Source organism: Melanaphis sacchari, unplaced genomic scaffold (genome assembly GCF_002803265.2).
Source record: "Melanaphis sacchari strain LSU unplaced genomic scaffold, SCAv2.0 Contig84_pilon_pilon, whole genome shotgun sequence".
Lineage (NCBI taxonomy): Eukaryota > Metazoa > Arthropoda > Insecta > Hemiptera > Aphididae > Melanaphis > Melanaphis sacchari.
Window position 1 is genome coordinate 1,228,067 of NW_020271599.1, and position 26,497 is coordinate 1,254,563.

General features: G+C 27.0%; 1 protein-coding gene across 1 annotated transcript in view; it reads right to left on the minus strand.

Moving 5' to 3' along the window:
* The window catches only part of LOC112602198 (TWiK family of potassium channels protein 7-like), an 85,125-nt gene extending 70,477 nt beyond the window's left edge, over positions 1–14,648 (minus strand). Inside the window, exon 1 of the mRNA XM_025350155.1 lies at positions 14,074–14,648. Coding sequence (XP_025205940.1) covers positions 14,074–14,512 — 439 coding nt within the window. The 5' untranslated portion in view covers positions 14,513–14,648. The remainder of the gene's footprint in view (positions 1–14,073) is intronic.
* Between the last annotated feature and the right edge of the window lie 11,849 nt (positions 14,649–26,497).

Consider the following 26,497-nt stretch of genomic DNA (forward strand, 5'->3'; position numbering starts at 1 on the left):
ACGAAACGAAAAACGGCGTATATAGTAATAGAATTGGGACGGAAAAAAATGAAACTCCACAAAACCAATAAGCCCGCCATTCTCGTCGTCGTAATCTAAAATATGTAAATAGAGCCGAGCGAAATGCGTATGTTAAGTCGATGTTTTCGTGCAAAGACATCGCAGGGTCTTTCGTCTCCCCGTCGGATAAATCATAGTAATGATAAAAATAGTAATAGTAATAATAATAATAAGCAACGGCCGATTTATCATTCCCAAGCACGTCGTGCACACTAAGAATCCAACGAAAATACTAGCTCGTTTCGGAGCATTACCAGTGGACTGCGTGGCGTTTATGACATGAAATCGCGGGCGCGCGCGTGCAATCACACATGCACATAATAATATATTTCACTGCGCGCATGGTTTCATGTAGCTATGTAGCCCCATTGATGCTGATTTAAATACGAAAATAAACCGAGCGCTAAGCACTGGTTGTACAGGCCGGAGATGAGAGACAGTTGTGAAGGAAAGATACGATGTACTAGAGAGAATAAGAGCATACAGAGAGAAAGAGAAAGAGAGAGAGGGTGAGAGAGAGAGAGAGTAAAAACTCTACAGACACGATCGTATAACGTCAGTAGCTTCTACAAAATGGAAACGCTATACATATATATTATTATAATATTGTATACTGTGTGCATGCAACGGATCCGTCGGTAATTTAAACATTATTAAATGGTACCGAGAGTTATGTGTTTTAAAAGTATTTTTACTCGAGCATAATATTTTCGCTGAATGTCAAATGCATTTTATAATGTTTTATGTTTTTTTTTTCATTTATTTACTAAACTAAAAAAAAATCAGTATTAAAAATACATTTAACGAGTCAGACGACTTTTATCGGACAACAAACATTATAATATTATTATTATTAAAATTATTATTATTATTGCCTATTAATCTTGAAACCACGCAGCGCTAAAATACACAACTGCAGTATTTTAGTGCAATTAATATACGATTTAAAGACGAAATAAAACCGTATAAAACTTTTCACATATTTTATGGCAACATTAAATGTTTACTTTTAAAATTCTAGAGAACAAAATTAGAATTGTCAACCGCATTTAATAGACTCGGTTCCCATAATTTATATTTCACGAAACAATTACCTATATAGTGTTGTCGTGAAATATAAGTCAACGAATTAAGTATAACACAAATCGGTTTTACCTACTTCCTATTTATGAATGCATGGTAGCTATTTATTATACTTTTATACTTATGTCTAGTTATTTATTGTTGTTGTTTTTTTTTTCGATTCTTTTTTCTCACTAATATTTTTATATTTTTTTATAATTTTTTTTTTTTTTTTTGAAACGTGATTCAAGATAAGTATTCTTTATTTATTACTCTACTGTAGATTTAGGATTTGCACTTTTCATCATGATAATCACACCATGTTAAAAATTGATTGACTAATAGATATATAAAATAACTATGTCATATCTATTTGATATCAAATTGTTAAAAAAAAAAAAAAAAAAAAATACTCAATAAGTCAGTGTAATAATTTGTATTCTGTGAATATTTTTTTGTGAGATAAAAATATATGATTAAATTTTTTTTAATATCTCTGTATATGTTTATATTATAAAATTCTGATTTTTAAGTGAGAAATACCTCCTCAAATATGGTGTAATTATCACTGTGAAAAAAACAAACACCATATTATAATAGTATACTATTGTATACCTACTATTACTTTTATTTACCATTTTTTTTTTTTTTTTTTTTTTTTTTAATATTTAGGTTTGGGAAGAATAGCTAATGATAACACAAGTTGGTATATATCTATAATATAATATGAACTAGTACGAACAATCTGCAAAGTAAAGCGCAGTAGAAATTTATATTTAAACGTTTTATTACTATAATTCACGTATCAATGATACGCGCGCGATGGAGGAGACGATGATATTAAAATGTTTTCCGCTAAACGGGGACAATTATTTACTCGGCCAATGTGTTTACGAACGCAACGTTATGTATAATATGCTTTTAAACATCCAAGACACGAACATGCACACCGTATGGTTAGCATATTATATTATAAGAGCTATACTTATTATTATGCTATACCGCTGCTATGGCAAGCCACAAGAGACGACTTCTAAAATCACAGTTAACGCACATGGAAATGATGATAATCTAATGTATTACATAATATTATATGATAATAAAACAATTATGTATAATGCCATAATTCCATGATATTTAATATACCCGTTGCTAGACGTTTCGCACGTTTTCGACCCTAAGTCATAGCTACAGCTTATGCACGTGCTGCAGGTAATGGAGGTTTTGGTATAGGTAATGTTTAATTTGATGAGGGATAGGTAGCATAATTATTATATACTATACAGCTCTGCAAATATTTTATAATATTAACATAACTCACATGCCATTTTCAGTGTAACCCTACAGTGGTAAGGTGCTTTGGGGTGTTTAAAAGACAACATGTGTGTGAAAAAATTCATTTAACGCAACACTTCTTTTTTTTTTTTTTTTTTTTAAACACTTATGTTTCCAAAAACGTTTTTTTTTTTTTACTTTACCACAAATGATCATAAAATAAAATTATGTTTTTAAGTTATTATTCTTGGATGACAATATTTTTATTTCATTTTTTGAAACAGAAAATCTTTAACTATAAAAATCAAACTTCAGATACCTAGTTAGTTTATTAATATAATAATTAAAAATATTGATGAGAGGAAGTTGTAGTGTGCAAGCGTTCACTTCTAGGAGCACCACTCCACTCCGCTCATTCTTTAAATGTTAAGCACTAATAAGTCATAAGCTACTCGTCCGAAATTTAATTTTTATGTATTAAAGTATTTCAAAAATTTTCTGATCTATACTTCAATCCACACATCTATTCAGCGACCAAAATACATCCAAAATCGCACATACCGGTTACGTTGAGGTCGGTCTACATGCGCAAAACAAGTATCTCCTCTCATGAATCAAAGTTTAGAATAAAGAAAATTTTCAAATATATGTAGTAGTCATTAAAAAAATATAAATAAATTTAGTAAAAAAATATATGTTTTTTTTTTTTTTAGATAAATATGTTACGTTAAATGGATCATCCGATTTATAGATAAAACACAATTGGGCATTATTCTTTCTGGTTCCGTAATATATTTTGCCATAATAAACAAAAATAAATATTCATTAAATTTGTGTATTTTTTTTTAAGTAACCTATATTATATTAGTTTATTATATGGCAATTGTATTTTTAATATAATAAATAAGGACAGCTATTATAAATAATACACAAATTAGACTATCAAATATATTAGCAAGTTTAGATAAAATATTTCTTTTATATTAATAATATATATTATTAAAAGTGTAACAGTACCTATTATAAATTAAATATTTAAATATGGCTTTTATAAATACTTTATACAATAACTCCTTTCATTTTGATGTTTCAACAAGATTAATCTTACAGATAAGAGTACCTAAATGTGTTGTGGGTATAAAATTCCGAATAGTTATAAATTCCTAATCATGCTGTGCCAATTTATATTAAGTTCAATTCACTGATTCCAAAAGTAAACGCCACATGGATGACTCTAACTGTATATTATTTTTATATAAGACAAAAATGTAATATTACTATTATTATAATGTATAGGATCCTACAAGTTTGGGTGATGAAAATTAAAAGTGACGGAACACGATGGAGTTATTACCGATTTACCATTTTGGTAAACGTAAGACTTTTGGAAAATCTTTTAAGATGATTTTCTCATACAACTATTTATAACTTTGAGATATTATAAAGTATACAATAAAGAGTTATCAAAAAGAAACAAATTATATTCAAGTCTTGTGTGAATTCATTAGTTTTAGTTTATTATATTAAAGTACAGAGAATAATTCAGTAGCAGTAGGAATACCATTGTGTTTTAAATTTTTAGCAGAGCAAGAATTTATTGATTACAAAAAAAATTTTTTTTTTTGTGTGTGTACACGAAAGTAGTCGTTAAAATGCTTTTAATTTTTGATTCCAATATTATAATTTTTAGAGTGATTCTAGATAGAAAATTAAATCTACTATATATTTTTAAAGAACTAAAGATTAAAAATTCTTAAAACTTATTTTATGATCGAGAAAAAAATGTTAGGAAAAACTGGAGTTTTTACCGAAATTCAGTTTAAAAAAAAATATTTTGTTGTTGTAGTTGATAAATTATTGCAAACTATTTTGTAGTTAAAAATGCAAGAAAACTGTTCACTTTTTATCTAAATTTTGAAAATGTATTAAAAGATTTCTTATAAGTATTTCATATTGGTTCCATAAAATTCAAAAAAAATATATTAAAATAATTATTTTCATAAATATTTTAACTTAAATAACTTATTTAGCAATAAATAGGGAGTAAACAGATAAATTTAAGCAATAAATATTAGTTTGTTATAATACAAAAACATATTGATGGAATCTGAACACATATACGTATTGTATAGGTTATTATGAATTTTACTACACGCAACAACATTTTAGATTTATTTTAAAATATTATTTTCTATTCATACTATTTTTATAACTTTATAGTTTTGTGATATTTACAGAAATGTGTCATTACATTTTAAGTCATATTAATTTATATAATATGATAAAAATTTATTGTATTATTATTAATTGAATACTAATAATTTAATAAATACAATATTTTCAGAAAAACATATTTAAATTTTCCATAATATTGAAAGTAAAATAAATTACTTTAATAGCTACGTATATAAAATAAACATACCATGAAAAATAGTTTGCAATATAGTTTGTCAAACATTATTTAGTCAGAGTCATTTTTTACATAAAACTATATAATACTATCATTGAATTCAAATTGAATACACTCATAAAAGTGACCCATTTGACACCCAATGTACAGTAAAGCGGTACCCACTTGCCAACCTTTTTTCTTTAATAATGCATTTATTCAAGTTAATATTTTTGTTATTTTTAATAAACCTATAGTATTTAGTATTTAGTATTTAGTATTTTAAAAAGACATCAATATTTTATTCATTTATTTAAAATAATAAAAGAAGTTTCCTGTAACGATACAACATTCAATTTTCAATCATTATTGATACTTTTTTTTGTAAATTTTTAACCGAATGATTATTGCGAAAATATTGATTTTACATTAATTTGAACAACTAGTTTCTCAGATATTATATTTTATGTATTGAGTATTATATTAATCTTTATTTAAAATTTGTTTGTACAAATAATACAACATAATATTACGTAAATAATGTTTTATTAAGTATTTATTATACTTAATTATTACAAATTTTAAAAATTATAAAATAAAAATATTACATTCATATACTAAATAAATAATATTACTAAAATTTTCAAATCATCAAAGCCTCAATATTATCTTCAAACCTATTATAATTGAAATATATCCTTAATGTACACAATATAGTTTATTAATTAACAAAACTACTATATATTTTAAACTTTGATTTATACAAAAAATTATTCGAAAAATCATTTATTGACAAAAAATTCAGTAAACTAGAAGTTTTTTTCATGAAGATCTCACCTTAAATAGCATAAAATATTATGTGTATATTTTAAAACATAATATATTATATTTAATTGAAAATTTAAAAATCTAAATTTGAATTAATTCACAAATTATGTTTATATTTTATTCTGCATTATGTTATTCACATATACTTTCATAAATCATATTACATTATTTATTTTGATAATAAAACAATAAATTTCGTTATCATTAATTAGATATTATTAAATTATTTGGACAATATAAAATTATGATAAATAAAAATACGCAATATTAATACTTATTTATTTATTTACGTGTATTTTTCAATACATAAACATTACAAAAACAATATTATCAGTGTATAGTACTGGGTATGAACATAAATAATATTATTTATTTTTATTATGGTATAAAATTAATTAACTTTTTACTTTTTCTTTAATACTTCTAATATAAGTCAATAAGAGATTATTGATTTAAATTTACTATGTACGAATAGTTCTTTTATAACAATTTTATTTCAATAATTTATTCACATAATCGATTGTCCAATAAATAATAGAATTATTGAATCATTAAACTTAGTTTTTCTATATTTTTTTTTTTCGTTTTTATAGAAATTATTGGAAAAGATAACTGTATGATGTAGTAATACTCATTTCTATCTTAAATAGTATGGTAATATCGATGTTTTTATTTCTTATATTACTATTATGGTTTGTATGAATTAAATTCTCGACCCATAAAATATATTGTTATAAAACTACTTTTACAATTACGTTCATAACAAATAATCACTAAATGTTAAAAAAAAAAAAACAAAAACAAAAGTTTGTTTCTCTTCAGAAAATAAAAATATGAAAATATGGTCTTTAACTTACTATTTAATTGATAAGTGTTTCAAGTTAGCTTGTTGAAATTAGTTTACTATATAAAATAAATAATAGTCATGAGTAATTTAGATTATAAAAATGAAGAAATGGTTCAAAATTTGATTCTATAAGTCAATTGATATTATTCTCTTTCTTATCCTTATCTTGAGTACATTATATAATGGTAGTGTTATTCTTATTAGCAGTTATATCGATTAAAATAACGCTATAGATGATTCAATTTTTACAGGCAATCCATTGTTTAAAAAGAGCTGACCAATTATTTTGAAAATGAAGCAAACATTTTTCATTTATTTCAAACAGAGTTCAGAAATATCACAAACGTTGTTATAAAAATAAAACCCAAATTTATCATCGTCAAAAGAGATTCTTTTTCTCTTAATAGGCAAACGAAACGTCAAACGGCATTCAATATATTTATGATAATACTTTTTCTCGTAAATAGAAAAATATACTTAAATTAGAATATAAGCATAATACTTGAGTATATCATTACGCGTATAATATATACACCATGATAAAACTTTCATGTTAATGTATAATATCATGATTATAATTTATAATATAAGGTTCAAGAAACGACAAGAACTACTGCTGTCTGGGAATTGTGTACGTTTTAAATTATTTTAAATTTAAACTTAATTATTATATTATTATCTTTTTTCGGTTTTTTACTGATTTCAATAATGTAAATAAAACATGATTTTTTTATCTAGTCCTAAAAAAAATGTAACATGTTCGTTTTATGATAGTTATTTATCTTCAAATGAATATTCAATGTATTGTATTAACATTTTGATGCGATTGTGGAATAATATAAATCGCTTAAGTGATTATCTTCCATATACTCTGTCCATAAAATAATATGCAGTTAGTTATTAATCTTTAAAAGCAGAAAATTATACGATGATATAGATAAAGTGTTTAAAAGTTTACAAAATTATCACTGAAAGACTTAAAGTACAATACCTATTATGTACATTATCAATTTAAAAGTATTAACAGTAATAATAACAGTTTGAAAATCAAATGCGGGCTCCAGCGTTGTAATAATATTTTGTTTCATATTTTGTATAACATCATTACTTGGTCGCGAGACAACTTTTATATAGGTACTTTCAAATTTGGCACGCCATGTCAATTGTATCGCGTTGCGGACGGTATACTAAAATAATAATAATAATAATAATAATGATAACTGACGTGGTTCTCTATATTTCATCACCGTATATGTCAGCGCATACTCCATCATAGTTTTGACGACAAATAAAGTTTTATTTTGTTTTAAATAAAATGAAGTAGTCCATTAGCGTCCTATCCATAAATCCATACAGTATACTCTGGTGCTAATACAGCTGTAACACGGTTGGATTGATATATAATAGTTGAGCAACTGCGTAATATAATATATAGGTACGTGCTTAAAATATTTACTTGCCATGTACCTACAGTAATACGTTCATCGTCGTAAATATAATATTATAAAGTGTGTCGTGTACCTATTGCGTGCGTGTACTTGCGTTTATTTTTATTTTTATTTTGTTTTTGGCTGAAAATGTTAAAATACTTTTTATTACATCCTCGGGGAATATAGTAATAAATCTTCTGTCGGTTTATCCGATCGAGATCGATTACACGATCATAATGCGTATTATAATATGACTCGGGTACCTGATTTAGGTGTTTATGTACAAAATGTCACGCTGCACACACAATATTATATTGGTATGCAATCACGTACGTGGGATGCCGTCGGAGCCAGAGTTATTAAAAGTGCTCTAAAGTAGACTATATTGTAACGTTATAACACGGTCTATGTAAAACATTCACGGATGACCGAGATGCGTGTGGCGGTTCGCTTGACGCTAATTATGGTTTGGGATAATTTGGCACCGACGTTTTTCCGGAGGCCCGTTCCCCGTGTGTAGTGTGCTGTGTATACATGATATATTATATACGACGGTCGGTTACCGTCGTTTTCGAACAAACAGATGCACGAGCCTCAAACAGTGGCGTAGGTACCGTCTTGGTAATGTCTTTGGCTGAAGTTATGTGCAGTATGCTATCAAATGTAATATTGATCAATATTGTAAAATATGTATGGTTCAATGTGCATATCAGAGACGATATTTAGCAGTTTTTTTTTTTTTTCCAGAGGGATGGGAAGAAAAATAAAATTAATATGTAATTGGATACTCTGCAGAGAATAAAAAATATCAAAATTGCGGTGAAAAAATTATTTATAACCTAGAATTGTCTATAGTAAAAAAATAAAAATATAATAGCTATTTGTTTGAAAATTCTTACTAAATAGAAAAAATCATAATAGGTTATATAATATTATCTTAAATTGGTGTTACGTAATTGTTTAGTCATTTTTTTTTTTTTTTTTTTATATGGTCATTAATTTATTTAAACTAATTTATATTGTGTTTACTGTGTTATAATAACGATTATCATATTAAGTACTATTGTCACTACTTAAATGATTAAGTAAAACATATTATACATTAAAGTTTGAGTGGACAATTATGTTTAATCATCTACGAATCGACTCACAACGATTTTATGTAAATCATAGTCACATGGGAAATGTATTAAATTTTTTCTCATGAGATCTTAATAAAATACGTTGTATTGTAGACCATATATAATTCATGTACTTTCGTGGATATCATGCATGCGTGCAGCTTAAGGTTCACATGACAAGTTATTCCGGAGGATAAAAAATGAATAACTCCGTAGTTCGACAAAATTGAACCCAATCAATTTCGCGGCGGGTAGTAAGATTACTCAGATAGCATCTATCGTAAGTCGCAACGTTCGGGCAAAGCACATTTTATAATAATAATAATAATAATATAGTATATTACGCGAAGAATATAAACGAACTGCACGCACGTTTTTTATATATATTATCTATTATACAGGAAGAAACAAAATTTATGTTACCATGATTTGATCATATAAATATTCAAAATCGAGAGAAGTTTATAATAAAGACATTTTTTTTTAGAAACATCTACAATTATTTGTAAGTTTTATATTTGATTGTAATAATTTGGGAAAGATAAATATTTACTTTGAGCATTTTAATGAGCACCTAAACTATTTTTTGCAACCATATTGTGAATACATTTTAGAAAATGGACAACATTAACTAATGCAAAACTCTGTGCTTAAAACCTATTTTGTTTATTAATTATTTTTTTCACCGATTTTCATTAAATTGTTCTTATTAATTAACTTAACTTTGTTTGGATAAGTTATCAATTATGTACTTCTTAAAACGTTTTTGAAATTAAGATTAATTTTATTAATTTTTAAAATTTTAACAATTACATATTATAAAAATATATGATACTTTTAAAACATTTCTTAAAATAGTTTTAAACATCACATTGATTTTTCATGGAGATTCTCAAAGTGATATGAGGCTTTTAGGATATTATAGTTAAATTTCCACTATATCTATATGAAAAAGTAACAGGTAAATTTTAAATTTTGTGAATTCCAAACATATCAATGTAGTATATTGCGTATAATATGTTAGTTATAACAGAATAATTATTAATAGGTACATATAACAATATTTTCTATAATACACTAAACATGAGCATAATTTTACTGATAATGACGAAATTTAGTCATATCAACAGTGGGATTGGGTGAATAACCTACAATTAATATAATAGTACGTCATAACATTAAAATAAGACCATTTATTTTCGCTACACCGCCATTCATTGGAGAAGCTGTGAAGACTTCGAAATGCACAATATATAATATTATTGTAATATTATAATAAAAAATGGCCTTCATATAAAATCCATGAAATTAACATTGATTCCGTATGACATACTGAACAAGTGTTTTTGGTTATTTATAACATACTCATTACTCGTAGTTTAAAGGTAATGGTAGTCTTGGATGAGGAGACTATAATAACTCGATACAATATTGTTCAGTGGTACAATGATAATCGGTGACGATAACGACCAGCTGTATATTATCAATTGTTTTTAATATTATTAATATCATAATATTAGTTATTTTAATCAAGACTCGAAAGTTATAGCACTAAAAATCAAATTCTTAATGATTTAATAGGTAATTAAAAATTTCAAATTGTTGAATGCCAAAAACACAGTAAAATTAGTAAATATACAAAATAAAAATTGTAAAAAAAAAATTTTTTAATTTTTTTATGGAATATAATTGTAGGTATTTAAGAACTGTAAATATTTGGTTTGACTCTAGGATACATAAATATGACGAATCCGATAGCCGTAAGTAACAACGCATTATCATTATAACATTTATAACATTACTAATGTTTATAACCTATACCATTATTAATCATATTCTCTAAAGAAAACGTCTTCCGCAGTCAATGAGCGAAAAACACACAAAAATATTAAATTATAATAATGATTGATATTATTACACGCATCGAATTGCTATTCGCTATTATAGCTGTGCCACCATTGTGTAATGACACGTACAGTTTATAGTAATAATAATAATAATAACAATAATAATATTGTTATTAAATTAAAAGCTAAGTAATATATAAAAATAAATGAGTGCTAATTTCTAAATGTCTGTATTTTCTTGTATATAGAGGTACCTAATTTTTAATTTTTTTTTTTTTTTAAACCTAAGTACCTATATTTAATTAAATTTTATATTAAGCTTAATAAGTTTAATTTGTCACTAAATTGAACATAATATTTTTTATGTAATGCCATTTGATCATGTGTTCTCTATTTTTTAACTGAAGTCATATTATATTATTGTGCTTATAATAGATTTCGGTACCTATAGCTCTTCTTGAAATAACTAAATAGGTACTGTTAATTTTAGATTATTATTTGTAAGTTTAAATAAAAAAAAAAAAAACTAATATCATAATAAACCAATAATACCACATAATATCATAAGCATCAATATTAAATATTAATACAAATTATAAAATTTCTTATTCAATATTATTGTTTAATAAATTGGAGGAATTTGTTGTGTCTATATGCATACGCAAAGACTTATCGCCAGCAAGGATAGATGCATAATAGATACACAAAAAAAGTATTTTGTCCAGAACTACAGTATAGAAAAACATAATATTTATATATTGTAAGAACACATGACAACCACATACTTAGAGCTTTAATAATAAATTGAAATAAATCATTTTTTTTTCAACTATTATTATATTATACATGAGTTTTTCAGTTGTATTCACAGCCAAACAATGCAACAATAATAATAAGAATAAGAATAATAATATTTATTTTTATATGTATAAAAATACATCAGTTAAAGTTATCGATTTTTAACTAGTGATCGTATTCGATAAAATACTATTACATAAATTATAACAAATCTATAAGTGTATGCACTGTATTGGTACTTGAAAGTCGTAAAAAAATAAAAGGCATAAAAAAGAAATAATTAAAATACCTATATAAAAAATTAAAGAACATATTAACTGAAAATGGACTTAAAAATATTTGATTACACATAATATAATTCTCCTACATACAGGTTTGTTGGTGGTCATAGTATACCATAATAATACTTGTAATGTCCGAAAGTTTTTATAAAAACAGAGTATTGCAATTTGGTAATTGTAGTAATAGTATTATAATTTATAATACACATTTTGATGTGACAATACGAAGTTTTAATTTTTGTGGTGTGAATCCATGATCGTAATTTATTATGACGGAAAATTATTAATAGGTAAGGTTATATATATTTTGAATTGATTCAGAGTTTTATTGAAAAAAAATCAAGCACTATAAAGTATAAACACATTTTTCTAGATTTTGCATGAATGAATGACAGTATTCAGCTCAAAAGTGCATTTTACGAAAAACACTTAACATTATTATGGGGTAGTAAAAAATATATAATTATTATTTCAAAGTACATTTTGTTGGAAATGGAATACATGTCATGTAAAAGTTATGAAATTTCTCTGTATATTTTCATAATAATGATTTAAAAATCACTTGTTGAAACAAACGTGGTTTATTCTTAGGCCTTGAAATCTTCTGAGTAAAAAAAACTTTATAAAACATCAACCGATTTTGAAGCAATCACTTATATTTTTAGCTTTACATTTTGATATTTATATATTATGTATAATTATTTTTCTGTGTGTTGTATTGTTATAATAATTGATTCACGGACTTACGCAATGGTTGTTAAATCAATAATGTTATATCTATATATTATTTACCATTTTGTGCTAAAAAATAATTACTTATTTCCGTCGTTAAAAACTTTAGTAGTAAAAATTTCTTTATGTTAAAATTAATGACTGCCATAGCTTTAGGTATTAAACTACTATGAATAAAAATACTTCGTCTTTAAAAACAAAAAAGATGAGGTAGGTTTAATAACAAAAAATATATAAAATACGAAATTATACAAATAAAACGATTAAAAACTAATTTTGTATGTCTGTATGTGTACAAATTTATAAAAGGAATTGCATGTCTGCTAAAACAATTTAAAACTTAATTGATTTCGAAAACGTTGTGGTAAAATTAAAAATTAAAATGACATATATTAACGCAAAAATAAAAATAAATAAAAGTAAAGATAATTTGTTTTTAGCAATGTTTCATTAGAGATCGCCAAAATAGAATATTAGGATAGATAGACCTAACACTTTGAGAATAGTTACTTAGAGCAGGAATTCAAAATATTACTCATAAGAATGACATAGACAGTAAATATTGACTTATTGTCCTCAAAAGGATGTCAAGACGTCGTGTATTAGATTAATGTCTCACGAATCTTGATTGAACCACAACATTTATCTGGTTTATACGTTTTCCGATACCACAAGCCGACAACCCTTTAGATAATACCATAGTTAGACGGGTTTACATGGACCACACAAGGTGTATAGTTTGAAAGAAAACATTTTAAAGTCTGTAATTTATTTTGTATAAAATATTCATAAAATCAGTAAAACAAATACCATCTGAGCTGTATTTTGTTTTTTTAACAAAATCAACTATAAATCCATAAATATATTTTAATATTATAAATATACATGTTGATAGATTAGTACTAATACATACGAAATTAGTCAAACAAATATTAAAAAAAAAGATTAAATCATAAGTTATTGATAAATAGCATTATCATTATCTGTAGATATAAAGAATATTTTGCACAAAGGTCTGATAATATTATGGACTGTTCATGAGATTCGAATACTGGAGAAAGTTCATACAGATTCGATTAAACCGGATATAAACTAGATATTTTTAATTTCAATAGTTACCTATAACAATAGCTTTTATTTCTGTTAACCATCAGGTAATTTATCATAGACATTTAATAAGTATGATATAATCTCACTCGGTTAAATCAGTAGATGTCTACTCAACAATCTCAATCATTGAGACTTTTGACTCTTTACGCGAAAATCTCCCCATAAAATCCCTGCCCCGACCAATTCCACAAGCCAGTGGGTCCACAATTCGAGGGGGTTAGGGTGTACACTCGTCTGGAAGCTAATATATATATATATATATATATATATGCATGTGGTCACCCATCACTCACCTATGGTAGTGATGACGGACAGCGAATAGAGGAACGACCCGGAAAACGACCATCGGGTCATTTGCTTGTTGGGGCCCTCATAGCTGAAGTTGCGGACGGCCTCGATGACGTGGCTCTGGAAGGACCGGAGGTGTACCTGCACTTCTTGCTTCCACTCGTCTTCGCAGTACGCGTTGCAGCACACCATGTCCCAGATCCGGTCGGCCGTGCCGCTGCGGTTCGCGCCCACCCGGTCGATGACCGCTATCGCGTTGCCCGGCGCGCCCTCGATGATGATGAACATGAACGCGCCGGCGATCGTGTAACCGACCACCAGGCAAATGATGCCGATGTTGCTGAACAGGAACGCTATGAACTGCCGCAGGTAGTCCTTGCACTGTTGCGTCCACGTCTTCTTCCGCTTGTTGTAGTACCGCCGGCCGCTCCGTTTCCGTTCCATGCCGGCGTCGCCCGACCGCGGTCGCGGTCACCACCGGGCGGTCCGGTCGACGACGGCGACCGCTGCGGTCGCGGCTACGCGCGGTCCATCGTCCGCACGCACGCACACGATACTCTTTACGATGACACGCACTGCGCACACCGCACTGACGCCACGCACGCCACTGAAACGCGTCACGTACACGGTTCGTCAGTTGGGGGCGCGCGCGCCGACTCTGGCTGTCCGCGTACGGTTACGTTTGCGTTTTGTCGCCGCGAGCGCGCGCGCGCCCGTCTGCTGCCGTCGGCGACTCGGACCCCGACGGAAACGTCGCTCCCCCGCCCTCCCGCCTCGCTCGCGCGGCGACGCCACCGACGCCGCGCGCTGCTGTAGGCTATTTATAGACCGGTCTCTAAGCTCACTGGTCGACATCGAACGCCGCCGGGGACCAGTCTCGGGTAGACGACGACGACGACGACGACGACTGTACGATAACGATATAATACAGTCGTCACTCGTTAATTCGAACCTCGATAATTCGAAAAACTCCATAAATCGAACTAAACGCTAAGTCCCCTGAGAAAACCTCTATAGTTAGAAGAAAGTTCATGTATTCCGGTCCCCTCGATAATTCGAAATGTCTGACGGTGGGACACGCTCTACAATTTGAATTTTTATTCCGTAAACCTCTATAATTCGAATTTCCTTAAACGCGATTATATGTAAGTTCATATGCATGTACAATGTACATACATATGAAGATAACGTACAATCTATTTCACATAATCGTAATGAAACTTATAAGTTATAACGTCGGTGGTTTAATATTATCGTAGTTGATAAACGTTAACGTTATCGTACCTTACCTACCTAATCTAAACTTTTGTCAGGATTTCGTCAATTTTTTGAGTAATCTGAAATGAACGAAAAAAGATGCGATACAATTTTCAATGTTATCAATAAATTAGACAACGCTATAAACCGAATTGTGGCCACTGGCCTGCAATTTATCACAAAAAAAAAAAAAAAAAACAGATTTCTTTAATATGTAAAATATAATAATAAAATAAATAAATATCAATTAATAATTATAAAATATAATAATATGTATGTATGTATATTTTGTATAATAAATAGATGTCAAAATAAATGTAATATGTACATACATACAATAATTTTTCACCTCTCTTTAATTCGAATTAATTATTTTCCCTTAATTATTCAAACACTCGGTAAATCGAAAACCTCTATAAATCGAATTTTTAACTTAGTCCCCTGAATTTCGAATTATCGAGTGACTACTGTAATAATAATAGTAATGTGACAAACGCGGCGTACAACGCTCGCTGCCGACGGACGATGTGATCGCAGGGCATGTGCGTGCAACAAACGACACAATGGTCGCGCGACGGCGGTAAAGCGTGCGTGCGTTTTGGTCGTCGTGTTTACACGCGACGCCCTCCGAAACCGATACATATCAACATTGCAGTACAATCGTTCTGACATTATTCGTTTCACGACGGAATTCGAGTGCAGATCGCTGGGCTGCTCGTGGCGGAGACCTGCGCGCCTCGCAGGGGGGGAGGTCACGGGGTTGGGTTTGAGTTCGAGTTTTTTTTTTTATTGGTTTTTCCAGCACCCGAAACAGGATGATGTGCTGAAATCCGGAAGTGCGTACGCGAAGTGTCATAATGTATCGATAAAAAAAAGCGTTTTGGGTCCGTCTGTTTTAAACGGCTGTAGACTCGGGTTCATGCTTATACTTACGATTCGGTTTAAACGAACGCGTGAACCAAAAGCTAAGCTACGCACGGTTGAAACGTTTTCTTTCATGCGTCTAATATTAGTAGTTACACCCGGCCGTTTGAAAATAGTACGTGTGCACTTTTCAACCACATAATATTATTATAACAAAGGTATAATGTACAATAAGTAACAGAAAGCAATGTAAAAGGCTTGTACTCGTTGATATTATTACGACGGTGCGTAATTTTCGATAATAAATAATAATAGAGAAAAAAGTACAGCATATATAGGTACTGTAAAATGTATTAAGTACTACACGTAGATACAACAACGAAGTACTAACATTTACTAGTTAACGCAGCTCTATGATATTTGATCATGGTTCACGAGATTTAAATGTGGTAATTCAGACAAATAAAGAATATTTGGTTGATCATCGTTTATGAATTAAGTTCATTGAGTTCAATTTTTTTTTCAACTACGCTAATTCTATTTCATCCACAATTATCAGCATGTGGGACCGTTACAATAGTTATATACTATTATTGCTATTATATAATTATTATGCTTCCAATCGATCGAAGTCTCAGTCCATTATTACTTCCTCTTTGCGCAGCTTTCATCGAGTGTTAAGCGATTGGACGATATTATTATTATTATTATTATTATTATTATTTTATGTGTTTTCTTTTTTTTCTTTTATGCCCGTTGGAAATGAACCGAAATACGATATACGAAACTTCAAGATACGAAGTTCAAACGAATTACGGTTTGTAAACATACGTCGAGTCAACCTAGTTTGGCTTGAAGGAGAATATGGGGCTTAGCTGATAACTCGTTTTATATTTTGAGGAAAAATCAATCTTTTGTTCTCAAATGATTGCATCAATATAGTACACTCGTCAGTGCACATGTGCTGGAAGTGTAAACGAATCCCTTTAAATAGATAACATTTTTTTATTTTCAAAATAGTATAGTGACTAGCGTCAATTTTTAATCAGAGAGTTATTATGTATCCGTTATCTATAAATAAAACATTCATTCAAGATTCATTTCGGAGATATTTTTATTTATAATATGGACATATTATAGTATAGTAGGTAGTATGTACCGATAATGTTTTCAATTATACTTGTTGCACGATGGTTTTAGCAATATTGTGTTCAATAGATACATTTAATTCTTGTTTCGCTTGGAACGTTATAGAAACGAAATATAAACCTTTTAGTTTTGCACTAAAATAATTTTTTTACATTTTATAAATGTACGTTGGTCAGTGTATTTGGTGAAAATTCCCATGCTTGTTATATCCACTTATATAATCGTTTTCCGGAAGTCTCTCGTTTATTTAATTTATTAACGTATTTCAAATGTACGAGTTTTTTTCCAAAGCAAACTCATAGAAACCTATTTTTCATATTTCGAGAAGAAATCTAAAGACTATTATTACACGTCGAAAAAATTACAAGTACATATAATTCAAATCTAAACATATAACATTAAGTGTACTTTTCTTTTTAACTTACAATTTTAAATTTAATAATATTTCCAATATTTTATTTAATGGATGAAAGCATATCTTTATATTTGCAGAACTGAATTCTAAAAATTGATTATTCATGAACTTGATCTTATTCTCGTTATTCCCTATCAGTTATCACTTATCACTAACCGTTTTTTTTTTTTTTTTTATTGGTCTTACATTAATATTATTTATTTAAAATGAAAAAAAAATCTGTTAAATAGATTTTCGTCGTACTTTCTATTCAGTTTATTCTACTTAATTATTAAAAATGAATTATAGAATTATAAAGACAACTTTCCAACTTGTCGAACGATTGTTTTTTTTTGTTATGAATAATATTTTTTTTTTCTTACTCTCAAATCAATGAGTATCTTATTAAACTTAAATTTAAAACTCAATTGGTGTATATATTTTATGACTATTTTTATAGTGTGGCCCTGTAACATAATACACATACTTAAGATCTCACTATTCATCTGTCACGTGTAACCCCATATTTAGTAATTACATATTGGCGTATTAAGCAGTAGGTATTTACGAGTATGGAATAGATGTTATATTACATAGTTATAGCAATACTGCTTTTGAAAATATGAATCACTTTTGTTCTTATCATTACATTACACCCATAACTATTGTGACTGTTTTAAAAATTATTTGTTGGATGAAATGAAAAATGTGTCCTCAACGTTTAATTATTATAATATAAAAAAGAAATTTATTAATTTCACTAAAGGTTAATAACTGTTTCACCTTACTATATTTATGTAGCTATATTTTACTAGCAAGTTTAACGGGATTTCGATTCTATTTCCCTTATATCCTTTTTTTCCTCATATGCGCGAGCAGATAATTTCATTATAATATAATAATGTGGTTTATTCTACAAATATTTCTATCAAATGATGAGAATCATTTAAAGGATAACTGTTGATGTCATAAAACTGTTGATTTATATCATATCATATTGATTTCTGTTATTTAATATGGTTCTATCATTTAGGAACCACGGTCATCGGAAAATAAGCGTACCATTGTAGCAACATGAACGTGTTAAATGAAAGTTCTTTAATTTTAGTAAATTTCAGAAATAGAATGAATACCCCGAAACTACAGTCTGATTCAACAAAATATGATCATATGATATATAACCATGGCCAGAGGCAAGTCGCTAACATTTCTCTGGTATTCCGCTGAATGTTGGTAGAAAACTTAAACTTTGCTCACGCCTTACTTCTATTGATGACAGTGTGAAACCGTATTTCATATTCCCATTTGGATTTTATAATAATCATTAATGAAATAAAAATTTGAGTTGTCGTACGAATTCATTAGTCAACCCTATTTGCTAGATATATATATACATATATATATATAACAGCGAGTCAACACTTATAAATACATTTAAGAGATATAGTCACCTATTTACTTTATATTTATAATTTTTATTAATACCTAGTTTTAACGTTTTAGAAGTAAGTTTATTCAAAACTATATTGATTTTTACGAGGTATTAGGTAAAAAAAAAATCAGTGCCAACACGACAATTTACATGGTTAAATCAAATAGTAAAACTTAAAATAAAATTTAAAAAAAAACTGAATACACCTTATGTATAATAGATTATTTTTGAATAATTTAATCAAACGAGTCAGTGAAATAATGATTTATTGTAATAAAACTAATAGCTAAATATTGTGTTATTAAATTAATTGCTTTGATCGTTAGCAATAAACTAGGTATAAATTTATATAATATTGTATCGAATATTTTAGTGCGATATGAATAAATGGAAAGCTATAAAAATGAAAGTTTTTTTTAAATTTATGATCAATAAGATTTTTAATGCACTATAATCATACCATATTGTGTATACAAAATATTGAAAATTGTTAATGATTTTATTTAGAGCTGCAAGCCTGCAGCCATTCAAATAAAATAATATGATCAAATGAAATTTTGAAATATTTCAATCATCTGGGTAGCTTATTAAAGTAGTATGTTAAAAATATAATATGATGTATGTGCGCATTAAAATAACATTTGCAATGAGCGACAAACCGAAATGTCATGTTGCTGATAAATTATATGCCTGGCCCGTGCAACTATCTGTATTTACTGCAACTGAATAATAAATAACAGACGCATCAGAAAATATATTTACATTCACTAAGCCTATAAAATATCTTATTTCTCAATATATAATTAGTATGATATCACAGTATATATAAATAGCTGTTATTTTCAAAAAGGAAATAAAATGTGACGACAAAATTTAACTAAGGTTCATAAATGACAATTATGGTTTTCGAGGACATTGGTATACGGATATTAATATAATCGTATTAACTATTGTTTGATAATAATATTTTTTTTTAGTTTTTTAAGTTTTTAGTAGAAGTGATATTAAATTTGTTTTATTTAATAGAAAAAAAATATTACGTCCAGTTTTATAACTAACCATGGTAAACTAAAGAGAAAGAAAAAAAGACGGATTGGTGTTTCGCCACATTTACGACAGTATCTTGTGCCAAAACTACACGACAATGGCCATCCAAAAGATTCAGTAGTTTTGTTATATTTTGTTGCGATGACTTGGATTTATATAATTTATTCAAGTATTAAATGTGTGTATTTTTATTTAAAGAAGACGACTATCGTGAGATCTGCGCTAATCTTTAGGCAGCACTAAATGACTTAGAATGGTTTAGACAATTTAACAATTTGTTACTATAATTATACTAATTGTATTTGTGTTTTGTTGTTGTTGTTGTTTTTGTTTCATTGTCGTGAGTTCTAACGATTAAAAAAATTTAATTTATATTATTAATGTTTTGATGTTTTAAATATACAGATAATTATATCAACATATATAAATAAATACATGGACGGCTGTTACCTCACCTCAACCCAATCAAAAAATATATATCAAAAAATATAACTATTTAATGGTTGAGGCATTGTGATACTAATGGTGCCGTGGAATAAAAAAATATTAGTACACCACTTCTTCTAATTTTTTTCCATTTCGTCATAAGAATTACAGTTCCTAAAATAAGTTGCATACAGTAAATGGATTAAAAAAAAAAATAATAATAATAAAAAAAAACGTTTAATTGTACACGTAAAATTAAAAATATTCATATATCAACTATATTATTTAATATAATATAATATACCAATATTAATTTTAATTTGTAAGATAATATAAAAACAAAAAAAAAAATTTTAGGCAATTTAGATACTCTATGTGTTAACAACTATAATATGTATCATAAATTATAAAAAAATTAAAACTATTGGATTTACAAGTTATTTAGATGGTGTAATTGTATTTACAACTAGGTATGTTGTCAGAAAGTTTCTTCAGAATAAAACGTGCAATAGAACATAGGTATATGTTATGTTTAAATTTATTTATTGACCGAAAATAATTTTATAATTAAATTGCATATTTAACTTCAACTATAAATATTTTAGGAATCAATAGTATCAATGTATTATGTATTATTACATTATCATGTTATTATTGTTATTATTAATTTTCATTTGTATAACGTGTTGTATTATTTTTATTATTATTATTTATTTATTATTTTTTTTTATTTTTTTTTTTTTTAATATCAATTTGGTTTTTTTCAATAGTTCATTTTAATGTTAATGATTAAAATTATTATTTTTATTATTTATTTAATATTGCTTTTAAGTATAATTCATTATTTGAATGAAAAAATAAGGTTGAATTTATCTTTTATTTTATAAGGCTTCAAATTGATCGTTTTTCTCTCATTAATAATAATGAAACTAGACTTCTCTCTCCTTCTCCCTCTCTCTTTAAAAGTAGTCTATCACTCTATAATCTGTCTATAACTATTATTTATAAGTTGTTTATATCTACTAGTATAATTAATTTTGAATACATTGTTTTTTCGATTAATACTTCGAATACATAGTATAGAACTATGGAATTGTTAACAAAAAATGTATTATATTATGAGTGTGCTAAATTATTCGGATAGTTCAATAATTAAATCTGTGCCATATTTTTTTTTGTATAATATGTTTTTAATGTATTTATGATAAAAAAAGTTCTGTTAATACGCTTATTCCACATAAACAAATACAAATTGAAAAAATCCATACTACATCCGATCTGGAAAAATAAAATTGAGTAAATCAAATTGGAATGAAAAAAGTAAAAATAAATCCTAATAAAAATTATTATGTAAAATATTTAAATGAGTAAATTACACGAAAAAAAAAAGTAACAATCCGTATATTGTATATTGTTTGAGTACACTATTCTTTGCAGTTCATAAAAATTGCAACATAAAATAAGAAAGTTTTCAAAAGTACCAGCAAAATAATCCATATTGATTTAGTGTATCTAAAGTATCTTCGAAATTCGTAAAAAAACTATTCGGACCGTTGTAATAGTTCAGATCCTCGAATAACATGTATATATATGAGAGAATCTGTATAATATAATATATGGTCTATGTAACAAACTTGCGCGGGTCTTGACATAAATTGAAGTATTGTCGTCGTCGATCTCTTGTTAAATATAATATCGAAACACACAATGATCAATCATTATTTTGATTCTCATTTTTTTTTCTTTCGCATGAAGTTAATAAATTTATAAAATACATTTTATTGAAATTCAATTCAACTAAACTACCAAAATGTTGTGGTTTGTACTCTATAATAACATTATGATATAATGTTATTCTTTTTATGTACATAACGTACAAAGGACTGTGAACTGAGAATTATAAAATGCAAATGCATAGTTTTTTGTGTAAAAATAAATAAATAAATATATAATGTGCATTCTATAGTTTTTTTTAGTTTATATTCTTTGATTTTGAACATAAAATTATTACATTACATCAAAATATTTAATTTTATATTCATTTTTGTTTTAAGACATTTTTAAATCGAGTTACTAATTTATCATAATGTATTAATCTGTATTTTATTACGCACATTAATGAAACATGTCGGGGAGCAAATTTTCTAATATTTGTTATCCGTGCAAAACAATTTAATACCTATCAGTATAAAAAAATATTCCTGATATTGTCTGAAAAATCTAAAAATAATTAAACATTTAACTTCATTACGGAATTCAATACATAAACAAAACAACAATTTATCAATCGTTCCTTGATATTGTTCATATTTGAATAATATTATTTTTATATTTTCGTCTCCAAATATCTCAATAATGACTACAATAATCAGCTAATTGTCTTTTTATTGATGAAAAAATTTGAAAATACTATTTATTTCTACGTCTAAACAATTTTTACTATGTGCATACAACGAACATTAAATAAATATTTACGTTGCACATGTATTATAAGACAAATATTAATTATTTTATATAATATTCAATAGATAATGATACATTTTACGCATAGAATATATATGTTTAACATACATTTTAATTCAGAATTAGTGTTATAAATACGCGACGAAAACATTTTATTGAACAACAATTTTTAACATTTTTTATTAATTATTTCGTACATAATCTGTATGCATAAACGAGACTATCCTGGGTCACTAATTCGTAATCAATGCAGAGTCGTACCTATTAGAGCTACTGATTTTAAATTTTAAGCGTAGATTAATATTATAATTTCACCATTCATTAAGAAAAGACTTTTAACATTTTTGATTTTAGGGGGTTAAAATCGGCAAAAAAAAGCAACAAAATTTTACGTGTAAATTGTTAATTTACATAGATTGATAAATAAGCGCTTATAAGCCGTGAGCCTATAGCTCACATTTTTAATCTTTTTTTCACATAGAAAATGTTATGTTCATGCTCCAGGGTTAGTACACCCACAAGTTTAGTAGTGTTGGCATCAAATAGAAATACAATAAATATATCAAATGTAGTTAATAGAGAAGTTTTATAGTAAAATTGTTTTCATTAATTATTATTTTTTATTATATACCTGTTAAAATTTTGTAGGAAAAGCTGTGATGAGTAACTCGCTAGCTGATCATAATATAAAAGCAAAATAAAGCTTAAACTAAATAAAAAAAAATAAAATAGCAGTGAAAAGCCAACTAGTAGCAACTTGGTTATATTGGAATTATGTAATGATCTTGAATAAGTGCTGGTAAAATAATGAAATATCAAAACTTATGATTGGGTGCAGAATAGAACGAAGAAAAAAAGCAGAAAAATATAATAACAGCGGAGTTCCACTAGAATATAATTATTTTAAGAACAATATTACATATATATATATTATACACACTTGTATACCTCTAATACGAACGAAAACGAAAACTAATCCGCAAATCGTATATTTTATAAAAAGTATAAATAGGGGTAAAAACGTAGTAAGTTACATCGGCTTGTTTATTGTTATTAAATTTAAACACTTTTTTAATATTTTTGATCATAATATAATATCCTGAGGTCAAATAAAAATGTAATTACTAAAAAAGAAAACGGATACGCTGCACCGGGGATTACGTTATAATGTCATAATTTCACCACGTTTTTGTCAGTTTTATTTTTAGAAAAAACCGTTCGCACATAATAATAGGCCGACAGACACGGCGGACGATGGTTTTTTTTTTTTTCACACGACGTTAGCTTCGAGTCCGACGCGTCTGAAACTCTCGACCAGCCGATATAATTACGAGTATGCGACACGTGACGATACCAACACCGTGCTGTACCTTGTAGGATTATCATATTATAACACTAATAATTATCATTTTATCCAGTGTGGAATTTCTATGAAGTGATTTTACTATGGCGGCAAAATGTATTATATAGTATTATATAATGTATACACTCATTGGGAGGTTGATGTGAGTTCAGCAGTCCGTCGGGAAAACTAAAAGATCCAGTAGCTCGGTCCCGTGAACTTTTCGTATCTAAATCCATATACGTCACTTAAGATTTTATTCAGAATAATATTGTTTTCTTGCTTATTATTTTGCATTATCCTGTCCAAAAGTTTTTAGGTCAGATTAAGGTAGGTATCGTCCACTTTTCGTGTCCCTTCAACAACAATTTACCACATTCTCATGGGATATATATTATACTGTAAACATTTTGATCAAAACAACTCATTCAAAAGTTGTTAATTGATTTGTTTTAACTATATATTGCATTGTTACCTAATTATTACTTTATTTACTATTAACCGTTAAAAACAAATTAATATTATTATTATTATTATTATTATTATTTTTTTTTTAATACTAATATCAGATTTTCTGTAAATTCATTAACTTATTAAATTATGACGTATTATTATTGTGTCCTACTATGCAAGTATTGAGTGGGTTATTGAGGTGAAAGTTTTAAATGTCAATTCAGTGATATATCATTATGTATGAAAAACGATTCTGAGCAGTAACGGTCTATCAGCCTATATTACTATGTATATTTCATGTAACGTCTTTTTTGATAATTAAAGTGATTTATTTTATTATCCGAAATAGAATAAGTAATTTTTGTTAAAAATAGTGCATTTAAAAATTTAATTAAGTATATAAATTATAATACTATATATAAAAAAGTTTTAAGTCCTTATAATTATTATTATTATTTTTTTTTTTTTGGAATTTTAACAAAATAATAAATGTTTCATTATGAAATACTTATAAAGAGTTTTTCATTAAATATTTAAGACTTAGTTATAAAAATTAAGTATTTGATGAATTATTAATTGATATAAAATTTACAAGTTTTTGTGACTTTGATAAATTTTGTCAAAATTTGAATTTCTTAAAAATGCTCGTAAAAGAAATTATGCCTAAATATTAAATATTTTTTATATATCAATAAATACAACTTACATTGGATTTTGAAATACATTCTCAATGTTTTTAACCAATCAAATTTGTTATCAATATTTATAGCAATAAAATTAAAAAAATTAAAATTTCAAATTTCTATAACTATAAGTAACTTAAACAAAGTCAAAATATGTCATGTAAAAGAAATAACTTTGAAGTACGTTTCAAGAATCTATTGTTATTCGTTTTTGATTTACACCAAATATCAAAAATTGTTTGAGAAAAAGTAGTTATTTTTACTTAATAGTTAATTTAAGGTGAATATTCAATGTTGAACACAATTTAACTAAAATACTCGTAAATTATTAATGTGATTTCCGGTTAATTTTTTCTTTTTATCAAAGGTAAAAGACGTCAGTGGAATCTTAAATTGAATTTTCAAATATTAGATAATATTCAAAGTAAAATATTCATGAATATGTCACTATAAAATAATTTAACTGACATTTATTAAAAAAAAATAAAATATTATACAAATTTCATATGTACAGTTTTGTTACCAATATAATAATATAATGTAATATTGTATTTTCAATAAATACTGATAAAGTACGTACTTATGCGATAGTATAATAACTAATAAATTAATCATTAATAAGTATAACAAAATATATATTTTATTAACCGGGACAAACAAAATAGTGAGTGATAATTATAAAACAAAAATAAAAATATTTTTACTTCTAAAACGAATTAATAGAGAACAGAAAAGTCATTCTTATATGGATGAAAGTAAGCGAATTTATGGAGAGACAGTAAATTGCCACTAACCTCGTGACAACATAATATTTTACGACTGAAGTATTATTATATGTAACAGCTTCAGGGTTTATTAATTTTTGAGAGTGTCTTGTCTTCGTTGTTTTTTTCTTTTTAATACAATTTATTTTAACGGG